General features: G+C 45.0%; 1 protein-coding gene across 3 annotated transcripts; it reads left to right on the forward strand.

The window, feature by feature from the left end:
• The first annotated feature begins 6,675 nt into the window (after nucleotides 1-6,675).
• On the forward strand, nucleotides 6,676-11,606 carry MOGAT3 (monoacylglycerol O-acyltransferase 3). Of its 3 annotated transcripts, none has more exons than XM_007483271.3 (8): nucleotides 6,676-7,062; nucleotides 7,158-7,254; nucleotides 7,417-7,524; nucleotides 7,624-7,694; nucleotides 8,172-8,376; nucleotides 8,750-8,924; nucleotides 10,976-11,172; nucleotides 11,268-11,606. In XM_007483271.3, the coding sequence occupies exons 2-8, from the start codon at nucleotides 7,182-7,184 to the stop codon at nucleotides 11,420-11,422; spliced, it is 984 nt and encodes a 327-aa protein (XP_007483333.1). In that variant the 5' UTR covers nucleotides 6,676-7,062; nucleotides 7,158-7,181; the 3' UTR covers nucleotides 11,423-11,606. The 3 variants fall into 3 exon arrangements, with proteins under 3 accessions (XP_007483333.1, XP_007483334.1, XP_007483332.1); XM_007483272.3 differs by having other exon boundaries at nucleotides 6,677-6,973; nucleotides 7,624-7,643; XM_007483270.3 differs by having other exon boundaries at nucleotides 6,678-6,973.
• The last annotated feature ends 246 nt before the right edge of the window (nucleotides 11,607-11,852 follow it).

An 11,852-nucleotide genomic window follows, 5' to 3' on the forward strand; every position in this document is an offset into this window, starting at 1 on the left:
TGAGGCATTCTGGGAGCAACCTCTTGCTCCACTCATGCTGTCTTGCTTGCCAAAAATGCAACATTACTAATAAATCTCTCTTTACTTTTAAGTTAATTTTGGAGTCATGCATTCTTGCAAAAGGTATCCTTCCCGAACCTCGGGGATACACATCTGCACCCCACAACAAATGGAGAAGTTCATTACATTCGGTTGTACCACAGTGTATGTGTACAATGTTCTCCTGGTTCTGCTCCTCTCACTCTGCATCAATTCCTGGAGGTCCTTCCAGTTCACATGGAATTCCTCCAGTTCATTATTCCTTTCAGCACAACAGAATTCCATCACAATTGCTCAGCCATTGCCCAATTGAAGGGCATTCCCTCTGTCAGTGGAATCTAGAAGTCCCCAAACTTGTAGCCTAGAAAGATTAAATGAGCTCCAGTTTACTTTAAGGGTGAAGAGTCCTGGATTGATCTTGTCACATGAGAGTTCCTCCCCATGGAAAGTCCTACTTCACTGCCTCTCAGACTAACAATAGACTTTAAGATGTCAAATGACTCCCTTAGTTTCCAGAAGCCTCTCCCAGTATATCACACCCTTCTTCTGAGAGGATTGAACTCTGGACCTTCTGCTAGTGAGTCTATTCTTAGTCTGAGAGGCAGAGAAGTAGGACTTCTAGATTCCACATTGACACCCCTTTTTCCATTTTTTTTTGCCACCACAAAAAGTGTGACTATAATTCTTTTGCCCTATTATCTCTTTGGGGCACAAACCCAGCAGTGGTATGGCTGGATCAAAGTCTTTTAGCACCTTTTGGGCATAGTTCCAAATTGCCCTCCAGAATGGTTGGATCAATTCACAACTCCACCACAAATGTATTAATGTCCCAATTTTGCCACATCCCCTCCAACAAGGGATAAGGATTTTTTTAAAAAAAAGGTATAATGTGGGGAGCCAAAGGATTAAATCCTCCCCAAATGTCTCTCCCCCCCCCCCCCCCATTCTTGAGAAATGCCAGAAAAAGAACACAGCCTTGAGAAAGAAGCAACCTTGGGAAAGATATGGAGGAAGGGAATTTTCCCCTTGTGGCACAGAGGAAAGTTTTGATGTGTAAATCCTTGGGTCTACATCCTCATTGACATTTGAATGAGATCTTAGAGAGGGGTGCTGAATAAGTTCAGGGTCAGTGAGCATCAGTTTAGGTTTAGTTTTTGTTTGCCCAAACAAACCCAAAGTCCTTCTTTTGGACTTTGGGTGTCCTAAGCCATAGAGACAACTGAAGTTGCTTTATCTTTCACTATGTATATTTTGGACCTTTGAAAGGTTGTACCCAAATCAAAAACAAAAAATCTAGTCCTGCATTTTACTGTTCACATGATCTTAAAATCTCCCCTGACTTCCCTAATGCTTTCAGCAGTACCACCAACTCTTCAAGAAATCACAAAATTTGGAGTCATCTTTCACTCCTCTTGGTTCTTTACTCACATCAGTTTGTTTTAAGAAGTCTTGTTGGCCTTGGCAATGCTTCTATTTTGTACAGATTTCCATTCTCATCACACTAGTACAGAAAAGTGATATCATCTGATGGGATTATAGTTATTGTAATAATTATTGCCTTGTAAATAAATGGTTTCCTCACCTCCACTCTATTCCATCTTTCACAATCCTGTCAAAGTCATATTTATAGGATGGTGTTCTAATCTTAGCTCTACTCAAGTCTCCTCCTTGACTACTGAGCCTCAGTATTTCACAACTTTGTTCCAACCTTCCTCTCTTTAAACTACTCTGCTTCACAAACTCTGTTAGCCCTCCATCCTGAACTCAATCTTTGATTTCCTGCCTCCTCAGCTTTTTTAAAATTCAAAAATATTTTATTTTCCAAAATACATGCAACAATTTCACATGTTTTCTGAAATTATAAGATCCAAATTGATTCCCTTCCCTCCCCCCTCAGAGATAGTAATTTTAGATAGATATTAAAGATATTAAGGAATGGCCCATTTATTGCTGTGCTTTCTAGTGTTTTATACTATAATGGGTCAGGAGTTTCACAAGAGGGGTTCCACTTAGGAATGGTGGTGGAAAATATAGCGAAGGGTTAAAAGAGGCATTTATGCCAGGAAGCTTTTAACAGTCTTGGTTTATTCCATCATGTTTCTCCTCCATCAGGCTTCTCCTTCTGGCCTCCTCTCTGGCAGAGCCAGAAGCAATGTATATATCACTTCTACCATGAGAACCGAGCTAGCCCATTGTGGGAATCAGACAGTCAACAAAAATAATCTTGACTAGAAACTTTTCCTACTCACTGGACATCTGAAGCAAGGGAGGCATGGGCATTTTACCCCCCAAAACTCAGGCAAACTGTAAGCAGCTCCCTTATACCCTCCAGAATCTGAACTTGGAAATAACACAGAACTATTAAATAGTCAGAAAACCCAAGTCTTTAATCAGGATAGGGATAAGTCCAATTTGGCCCTTTACTCAGAGTCGGCGCCACAACTTTTTCAGGGTGCAAACCCTGGCCTCTGGTGATGTTATCCCTAGGGAGTGCCACAACACTAGATGATGACTCCAAAGAAAAGAATTTGGGGAATCTATATACCATTTGGGGGATCCAGGGACAAGGAAAGATGATTGACATCACTATAGCTACAAAGAAATGGGAGTGTTCAAGCTACACAGACAGGATACAATCAAGCTTGGGAAAGGAATCTTAGCTAGAGGCTAGGGTGTAAGAGAAGGGGCTACTTACAATGCACTAAAGGATGGTTCCTGCCCAGGTGTGGATCTTCTTGGGAAAGGATCTGATAAAATAGGGGAGACTATCTAAAACAAAGAGGGTCCTTAGCATATGCTTAGTCTCACCCAACTAAGATTGTCATTTTCCTGAGGGTCTCCCACTCAGTCTGAAACTGCTAGCCTGGGATTCCCTTCAGGGTAGATTCCCAAGGGAAAAGGGAACAAGGACAAGCTTTGGGGTCTCCAACCTATAAGGTAGTCCTGAAATTTGGGTTCATCAGATCTTACTAGGTCACAAGTTTGGGATTCCTAGATTCCATATTGACACACCCTATTTAACCCAACTATATACCTGCTCCTTTCCACTCCAATCTCCCTTTCTCTCTCCCTTAGTTGATGAAGACAGTGGATTTGGATCATTCCTGTAATTATCTACCTGTTGGGTTTCCAATTTTCATGGGGCTCTTCTGGTCTGGAGTTCTGGTTGCTGGATCCTTTAGCAACTTCTCACTAAATACATAATTTTCTCCCATTGCTTTCCAGTCTTGCAGCTACACCTATTCATGCAAGATCCCAGCCAATAAAAGCTTCCAGCTTCTTGCCTCACTCTTTTCCTTCACCTTTCTCTCCCTTCTAGGTCTGGTCTCTGCTATTAAGGCTAGTGCTGCCTATAAGCTGTCTGTCCTGAGTAGGGGGTGGCCATGTGGCTATCTTCACAGTGGGCAGTTCCACAGAAGCACTGGAGACAAAACCCAGAGCCCTGACTCTTCAGGTGTAGTCAGAGAATTTATTCAGTTAATATTGGGGCACTAGTGAGGGAAGAGAAGGGTCAGAGAAGGAGCTGGACTCCCAGCTTTTAGAGGCTTGGTTTTGGGAATGAGGAAAGAGAGAGAAATTGCCAGCAGACACAAAAGGCCTTCAAGTGCAACTGGACTGCATTCCTGAATGGATCTTCAGTATTCTCATGGTAAGAAGTGGTATTGGAAGGTCTGACCTTTTGCTTGAGCTGTCTTGGCTTCCTGCATTACAAGGCACCCCTTTCACTGGTTGGTGAATCTCTGCTTCCTCAGCTTTGTAACTCCCTTCTAACTCAATATTTTCCAGTTCCAAGTCCAGATGCCTATATATGATCTCCCACTTTTACGAGATCCAACTTCCAACTCTGATCCCCCAGCTTGAGGGGTTGATGTCCTAGGAAACTCTAGGTTCACTATGATCTCCACCCTGTATGACCCTCTTCCTGAAATTTGTTCGTCCCCTCTGTCACTTTGGGTCTCCGTTTCTCTTGCCTTCCCCATGCTGGAACTTTGGCAGAGGTTCCAACCCCATAACTCACTATGCAGACATAAAAAAGGAGGTTAGGTTCTTCTCCCCTTCTTTCCCAGACCTTGAATTGTTTATTACAGGGATCCTTTGAGGAGCTGGAAGCCTATGTGTCATTTGAGAGATGTGTGTGTGTGTGTGTGTGTGTGGGCTGCTCTGTATAAAGCCCTACATTAAGGGTGTTTATGTGTCATGGAAGGTCAGTGTGTGACATTCACTTGACTCAAAGTGGGGACTCCAATCTTGGATAAGTGGAAACAGTATCTGAGCAGAGCCTAGGTGGGAGAGCTTGCAAAAGCTCTGTGTTGAACTCTCTTTTTCTGGTTGGAATCATAGCAGTTATAGAAGAAAAGACGTTATTAATCATTCCAGAAATTTTTCTGAAAATGCTAAACACTGAAGAAGATGGCTATTTAAAAAGCTACATCAGAGACGGGAAAGCCTATCTATGAAAAAGCTAAAACATATCTTAAGGGGGGCAGCTGGGTAGCTCGGTGGATTGAAAGCCAGGCCCAGAGATAGGAGGTCCTGGGTTCAAATATGACCATAGACACTTCCCAGCTGTGTGACCCTGGGCAAGTCACTTGACCCCCATTGCCTAGCCCTTACCACTCTTCTGCTTTGGAACCAATACACAATATTGATTCCAAGATGGAAGGTAAGGGTTTTATAAAATTAAAAAAAACAACATATCTTAAGGAGTACAGATGGATGTACAGAAGCAAAATCCAGTCAGCTGGTATCACACAAACCTGGCAACTATCCTGGCAACTATCATGAATCTGCTGAAACCAAGTTAGTGTTTGTGATCAGCATCAGAAGTATCAGTAGTCCAAAGATCTGCAAAGTATTAAAGCTTCTTCCTCTTTACCAAATCTTCAATGGTAATTTTGTTAAGCTTAAACCAAGGCAAACAGGGTAAAGTGACTTGCCCAGAGTAATAAATCTAGTAAATGTTTGAGACTGGATCTGAAATCATGAAGATGAGTCTTCCTGATTCCAAGCTTAGTGTTGCTACCTGTGCTACTTAGCTGCCTGTGACACCTACCTGCATATATCCACTAATCTATTTATTTTGGTCTTTTAGAGAGCCCCTCCCTGTCAGTTGGGGTATAAGGGGTGGTCAGGGAGGAGGAGTATCTCTGGTATGGAGGGCTTGTCGTGCCCTCCTAGGGCAGCTCTACAACCTCTGACCTTCACCTGACACCCACCTCTCACTTGTGGCTCCTAGTAGCTGCTAGCATGGGGCATCAGCCACACCCTGGGCAACAGCTTCGACAAGCTGGCTAAACCTTGTGGGGGTAGCCATCAGGTTGTAGATCCCTGGTGAACTAAGGCTTTGCTCACTCAGCATGTGAAGATTGCTTTGGCCGAAAGGAAGAAACCAATAAGAAGGTTCAATGGCTGAGAGGGCAACGCAGCAAAGCGCTGTGGAGTGCTTAGGGCGTGATGGAGCACAAAGGACAACATGGCCATCCAATGCAGCTGAGGAAGTCTCCAGGTGTAACGACTTTTCCTGCCACTGGACCCAGGCTTCCAACGCCAAGAGAATGGGACTGTCTCTGTGCATCCACTTTTCCACTTAAATCTCCTTCATGCACAAGTGTCTTTGTGCACACTCATCTACATCACAGATGAAAGCGCATAAAGACAAAAATCATCCTCCCTTACCGAGAGACTACTACTACTACTAAGACTTCAATGAACATGCTGAGGATTGTTGAACCCTACACTGCGTGCATGGAGTTGTTGCTCTTCAGTCATTTTCAGTTGTGGTCTGACTCTTGTGACTCTTTGGGTTTTCATGGCAAAGATACTGGAGTGGTTTTTCCCTCATCTCCTTTAACAGATGAGAAAAATGAGACAAATAGAGCTAAGTGATTTGCCCAGGGTCACACAGGTGGTAAGGGTCTGAAGCCATATTTGAACTCAGGTCAACCCTTTATTCATTGTGCAAGGGGTTAAATGAAGTCTGTGAATGACTTGATTTACAATTGTGGTTATGATAATAAGATTAAGAAGTAGAGAACTCATCTAAAGATTTAATGCCCTTATTGCAAAATCTCTTGTTAATATGTAATTATATGCATGGAGGACTTGAATCATGAAATCTACTTTGTTGGCAAGTAGTTCAAAGCTGCCAACAACTTCCTGTGGTCCTTCAAATTATCTTCTCAGGGTAAAATGAAGAAAAAGACTACACTTTGGGGTCAACTAGGTGGTTCAGTGGATAGAGAAGTCAGGCCTAGAGACAAAAGGTCCTTGGTTCAAATATGACCTCAGGTACTTCCTAGCTGTGTTACCGTGGGCAAGTCACTTACTGCTCTTCTGCCCGCAAGATCAGATCAACAGGCCTATTAGAAGAAAGAGCTAAGGGTCTCTATCATGATTATCTTTTTAATGATCTGTTAATTAAGAAAAAAAGACCATGTAGAAGGACTCATTCTATTTTTCAAAGAACGCAAGGAATTTCTCTGAACTGTCCTGGGAGCCGCTTAGCTTAGGGTTCACTCCTGCCCTCCACCTTTGCCCTACCCTTCAGGAAGATGGTATCTTCCAACCCACAGCGCCTCTATGACCGAAAAAAAAGGAGGGGGGAGGTGAGGAAACAAAAAGTATTTGTCTTCCGTATGCATGTGTGGAGAAGTGGAGACTAGGAAAAGCTGGGGTGCTCAAAAAGCCCCTGATGAGAGCAGGGGGGGTGGGTAGGCGACCCAGTTTGGTCGTCTTGACCCACCCCCCTAAGACGGGCACTTAGGAAGAGGCTCGCAGGGGTCGAAAGAAAAGGAGCTGGCTGGAAGATAGGACGGAGGAGTCCAGACACTAGCTAGTCTAAACACCTCCCTTCAGGATCCTGGACCTCGAGCCCCCAAGGCCCTACCTTACACGACTGACTGCACTCTGTTCCGCCCCGTGACTAACCAAGAAGGTAAGTCGGTCAAAGTTTAGAGTGAGGTGTAAGCAGAGAAAGCTTGGGAACAATTACAGAGCCTCAGGACTTTTGGGACCCTTCCTCGGGTGAGAAGTGCTCACTGTCCCCGCCCCCTCCTTTCACTGTTCCTTAAGATGCCATTCCTCAGCCTCCCTGTGGTCATTTTCTCTCCCTTTGGCAGGTTTGATTTTCACCGCCTTCCACCATGAAGACCCCAAAGAAGCAGAGAATAGAAATTGTCAGCGTTTATCAATTTGTACTTACCTTTCTCTTCATGGGTGAGGCTGGTCCTGCTCCTGGGTCATTAAAGAGATAGGGGATTTGGGATGCGGAGGGCTTGCGGGGGCTATTCTTGAGTTGGGAGTGTGGTGGGTTCCCGGACATTTAGGTCCTAGAATTCTATTTTTTCTCTCCCAACTTCACACCTTTTCTCTTTACAGGCCTCTTCTTCTCTCTTCTCTTCTTCTTCCTCTTCTTCACGTCGTTCTGGTTCCTCTCCGTTCTCTACCTGGTGTGGCTTTTTCTAGACTGGGACACTCCAGATAGAGGTGAGCAGGAAGAAAATTACTTAAAGGGAGGAAGTGATGGATGGGAGGAAGGGCACCTCTCAGACTTTCACTCTCCAACTTCCCTTCTCCCGCTTGCAGGCGGTCGGCGCTTTGAATGGGTGAGGAACTGGAAAGTTTGGGAACATTTTAGAGATTACTATCCCATTAAGGTGAGAGAGGGATATTGGGAGTGCCTGCCCACTATTTCCTAATACTTCCCCTCTCTACTTAAGCATCTTATTCTCGTGATCATTCGTTTCTTCTCCCCTTGTGTCCGAGGGAAGAATAAGACAAATGAGGGGTTGATGGGGTGGTGGGTGGCATGTGTATAATCTCTGTTTACGCCGCCTTTAATTTCTCCCATTCAAATGTAAAGGTTGGAATGGTGGAGGAGGTTTTCCCATTCCAGTTGGGGTTGCTCTTTTGCTCTCTGACTTCCAGTAGAGATAAAATTCGTAAATCCTGATGCTTTGTTCTAAAAGGTCGGGGGCGGGGGCGGTAAGGGAGGGGTTACTTGGGGAGGGAAGGTCTCTCTAATCTCCGGAAGAAGGCTTTTAACCGGAGAGGTTTGGGGCGGGGGTCGGTGTTGGTGTTTCAGCCGGTGTTTCTCCGCTCCCAATCCCCACACACACCCCTTCTCCGCAAAGCTGGTGAAGACAGCAGAACTGTCCCCAGACAAAAACTATGTGCTGGGCTCACACCCTCATGGGATCATGTGCGCTGGATCTTTTTGTAATTTTGCCACCGAGAGCAATGGCTTTTCCCGTCAATTCCCGGGCATTCGGCCATTCTTGGCAGGGCTGGCTGGCCTCTTTCGAATACCGGTGTACCGGGACTACCTCATGAGCTGTGGTGAGTGTGTATGCATTACCTGTGGGTTCGAGCGCCCTTGTGTTTGTGATTGTGGGGAGGATGCGGTCCCCTGTATATATAAGAAAAAAGAGACCTATATTTGGAGTCAGACTTGTATTCAAGTGCTGCCTCGCTGTTGTGTAACCCTATCGGCCAAATCACTTCCTTTCTGGGTCTCAGTTTTCGAATCTCTAAAATGGAAGGAAGGCCCTAACTTCCAGAAGTGTTTTAATTTCTATGATCTATGATGGGAGAGGGGGTGAGGAGGGAAAGTAAAACACCTCACCAAACCGCCATGGGCCAGGTGTACAGTTGGGGAAGACTGGGACCCTAAGCTGAGCCCTCGGGTCCTGGAGCCCAAGTCTCTCCGCAGGACTATGCCCCGTGAGCCGTCAGAGCCTGGATTTCGTGCTGTCGGGGCCCCAGCGTGGTCAGGCTGTGGTCATCTTGGTCGGGGGCGCTAATGAGTCATTGCACGGGGTCCCAGGAGAACATTGCCTCACACTTCTTAAGCGCCAGGGTTTCGTGCGCCTGGCCCTGAGGCATGGGTGAGTTTATTCGCATCGAGGCAAAAAAAATTACCCTGGAGGCAGTGTTGAAACTACGAGGTTGGAGGGTGACCCAGAGTTTAAAAGCAAAGGTATTAGGGGAGAGCTAGGTGGATCAATGAATTGAGAGCCAGGAGCCTTAAGAGGCCCTGGGTTCCAATGTGGCCTCACATTATCTGTGACCTTGGGCCATTGCCTAGCCCTTGCTGTTCTTTTGCCTTGGAACCAAAACACAGTATTGATTCTGAGACAGAAGGTGAGACTTGGTTAAAAAGGAAAAAAAAGCTGTTGGAGATAAAAAGTTATAAGATCCATGATCTTTTTGAAATTTTGGGAAATAACTAAAAAGTTATAACTATAATGCATATTATATATTATATAGTGCATTTAAATTACCAAACAGTGCTTTGCTTTCACCATCTCCCACCATGAAGACCCCATAGGGGAATCAGGGAAGCCCTGGTTTGGCATTTGTGTTGATCTTTAAAGGATAGGAAGAAATTCAATAACGGATAAAAGGGACATCATCTCTGGAATCAAGGAGAAAATCTAAGCAGTCAATGATTGGAGAGGATAGAGTTCAGTTTGACTAGGGTATAAGAGGAGAGTAATATGATGAAAAACTGGAAAGGTATGTGGTGCTGGGCACCAATCTAAAAGTCTGGTGTTATTTTACTTAAGAGACAATATGATAGAATCTTAGAGGAGGAGTGAGGAAGATGGAGGAACAAGTTAGAGAGAAACAAGTACTTATTAAGCATCAGACCCCATTGATCCTCCCAACAGAGTTGGAAGGTAGGTGTTATTATCCCCTTTTTGCAGTTGAGGAAACTGAGGCACACAAAAGTTAAGTGACTTGCCCAGGATTATTCAGTTGGCAAGTATCTGAAGCCTTATTTGATCTCAGGTCTATCCAACATCCAGGCCCAGTGCCCTGGCCATTATACTACCAGCTGGGTTCAGATGGGCTCAAATCTCTATTCCGATGATACTTTTGTAGGTGCATGGTGTTGGGGCAAGATAGAGGCTGGAAGGGACCTTAAAAGTCAATAAATCCAATCCCCCTCACTGTATAGAAGGGGTACTACGGCCCAGAGAGGTTCAATTAGTTACCCAGGGTCACATAGCTAGTAATTGTTGGAGATGGAATTTGAATACCTGCTATACCACACTGACTTAATTCTTGTGAGCCTCAGATAACTGTCCTAGGAGTGTATGTTGGCAGATCCCAGGTTGCAGTGGAAGAGTCCAAATTCAAGTCCCATCATTATTGACTTCTGAGATCCTTATCTTTGTAGCAGCCATAAGCTGGAGTGGGAGTGTGGTATAGCTGAAAGTAGAATACTGAGCTGGCTGTGTAGCCACTAACAGGATCCCTGTGTTTCTCTCATTCTCACTATCACTTTGCATCTGTTTTGGTCTTTCTCTTCTTTCTAGTTTTCTGTGCATTGTCTGCATGGTGAAAGGGGGTTGGGGTGAAGTGGGGAGTTAGGGCACCTCTGTGCCTGACTTGGCCTGTCTCCTCCTGTTCTCTCTCTATTTCCTTTAACTTCATCTAATGTACCCTTGGTTGCAGCTAGGTGTCAAAGTGGATATACCCCTGGGCCTGGAGTCAGAAAGACCTGAGTTCAAATTTGGCCTCAGATATTTCCTAGCTGTGTGACCCTGGGCAAGTTACTTAACTCCTATTTGCCTCAGATTCCTCATATGTAAAATGAACCGGAGAAGGAAATGGCAAACCACTCCAGTATCTTTTTTTTTAAGTCCTTATCTTCCATCTTAGAATCAGTACTGTGTATTGGTTTTTAAGGCAGAAGAGCAGTAAGGGCTAGGCAATGGGGGTTAAGTGACTTGCCCAGGGTCACACACCTAGGAAATATCTGAGGCCAAATTTGAACCCAGGACCTAGGTCTCTGGGTCTGGCTCTCAATCCACTGAGCCACCTAGCTCCCTCCCTACTCCAGTATCTTTGCCAAGAAAACTCCAAATGGGCTAATGAAGAGTTGAAAACATGGTAAACAACTGAATAACAGCAAATCTCTCTCTGACAGGGCCTCCCTGGTTCCTGTGTATTCCTTTGGAGAGAATGAGATCTTTACACAAGCATCATTTGGGATAGGATCCTGGCAAAGGACTTTGCAGGCAGCCTTCAAAAAATTCACTGGCTTTGCTCCTTGCATATTTTGGGGCCGGGGTCTCCTCTTCCGCTGGGGGCTGCTACCTTTCCCTGTGCCCATTACAACTGTTGGTGAGTTCCTTTTTCTCTGAAGTTGATTTGCTCTGAGTATGATGGTCACCTCTTCTGGGTTGCCTTTTAACGTATGAACCCTTTTTCCCTTTCAGTGGGCTGCCCCATTCCGGTACCCTATCGTCCGAATCCCAGTCAAGAGGAGGTTGACTGGTACCACAAAATCTACATGGAGGCCTTAGAACAGATGTTTGAGGAGCACAAAGAAAGCTGTGGGGTCTCTCCTTCCACCCATCTCAGGTTTATCTAGGGCTCTGCCCCTGTGTCACCACCACCCACTACCCCCACTCTATGCATTTCCCTATCTTAGCCCTAGCCCTTTGCAAGTATGACCCTCAGAAGTGGATTGGGTCCTGCCCTCACTTTGAAAACATTCCTTTTCCCGCTAATAAACACTCTTCCCTCATTGTGGTCACATGGGGGAATAAGTCAAATATGGAATGAGCGTGTACTATATTACTTATAGCTGAGCTTAGCCTAACCGGATCACAGGAGTACCATTTTCCAAGGAGTGAGGAGGCAATTAGAGAGTCCTAAATAAGGTGGTGTGAAATAAAATGCTATATTTTGAGAGATTAGTAAAGGTTAGAACAGTTAGGAAATTTTTCTTGTAAATGTGGAGCCTGAGCTGGACCTTGAAGGAGATAGATAGGTAGGATCTACTTACTCTGAGATCTTCC

This window comes from Monodelphis domestica, chromosome 2 (genome assembly GCF_027887165.1).
Source record: "Monodelphis domestica isolate mMonDom1 chromosome 2, mMonDom1.pri, whole genome shotgun sequence".
NCBI classification, from domain to species: domain Eukaryota; kingdom Metazoa; phylum Chordata; class Mammalia; order Didelphimorphia; family Didelphidae; genus Monodelphis; species Monodelphis domestica.

What these genes read in the sequence shown, in the direction of transcription:
- MOGAT3 (XM_007483271.3), top strand. Translation starts at nt 7,182, where the DNA reads ATGAAGACCCCAAAGAAGCAGAGAATAGAAATTGTCAGCGTTTATCAA. An exon ending in CTGGGACACTCCAGATAGAG is followed by an intron (nt 7,525 to 7,623) that starts GTGAGCAGGAAG and finishes TCCCGCTTGCAG; the next exon opens with GCGGTCGGCGCTTTGAATGG. An exon ending in TGTGCCCATTACAACTGTTG is followed by an intron (nt 11,173 to 11,267) that starts GTGAGTTCCTTT and finishes TTTCCCTTTCAG; the next exon opens with TGGGCTGCCCCATTCCGGTA.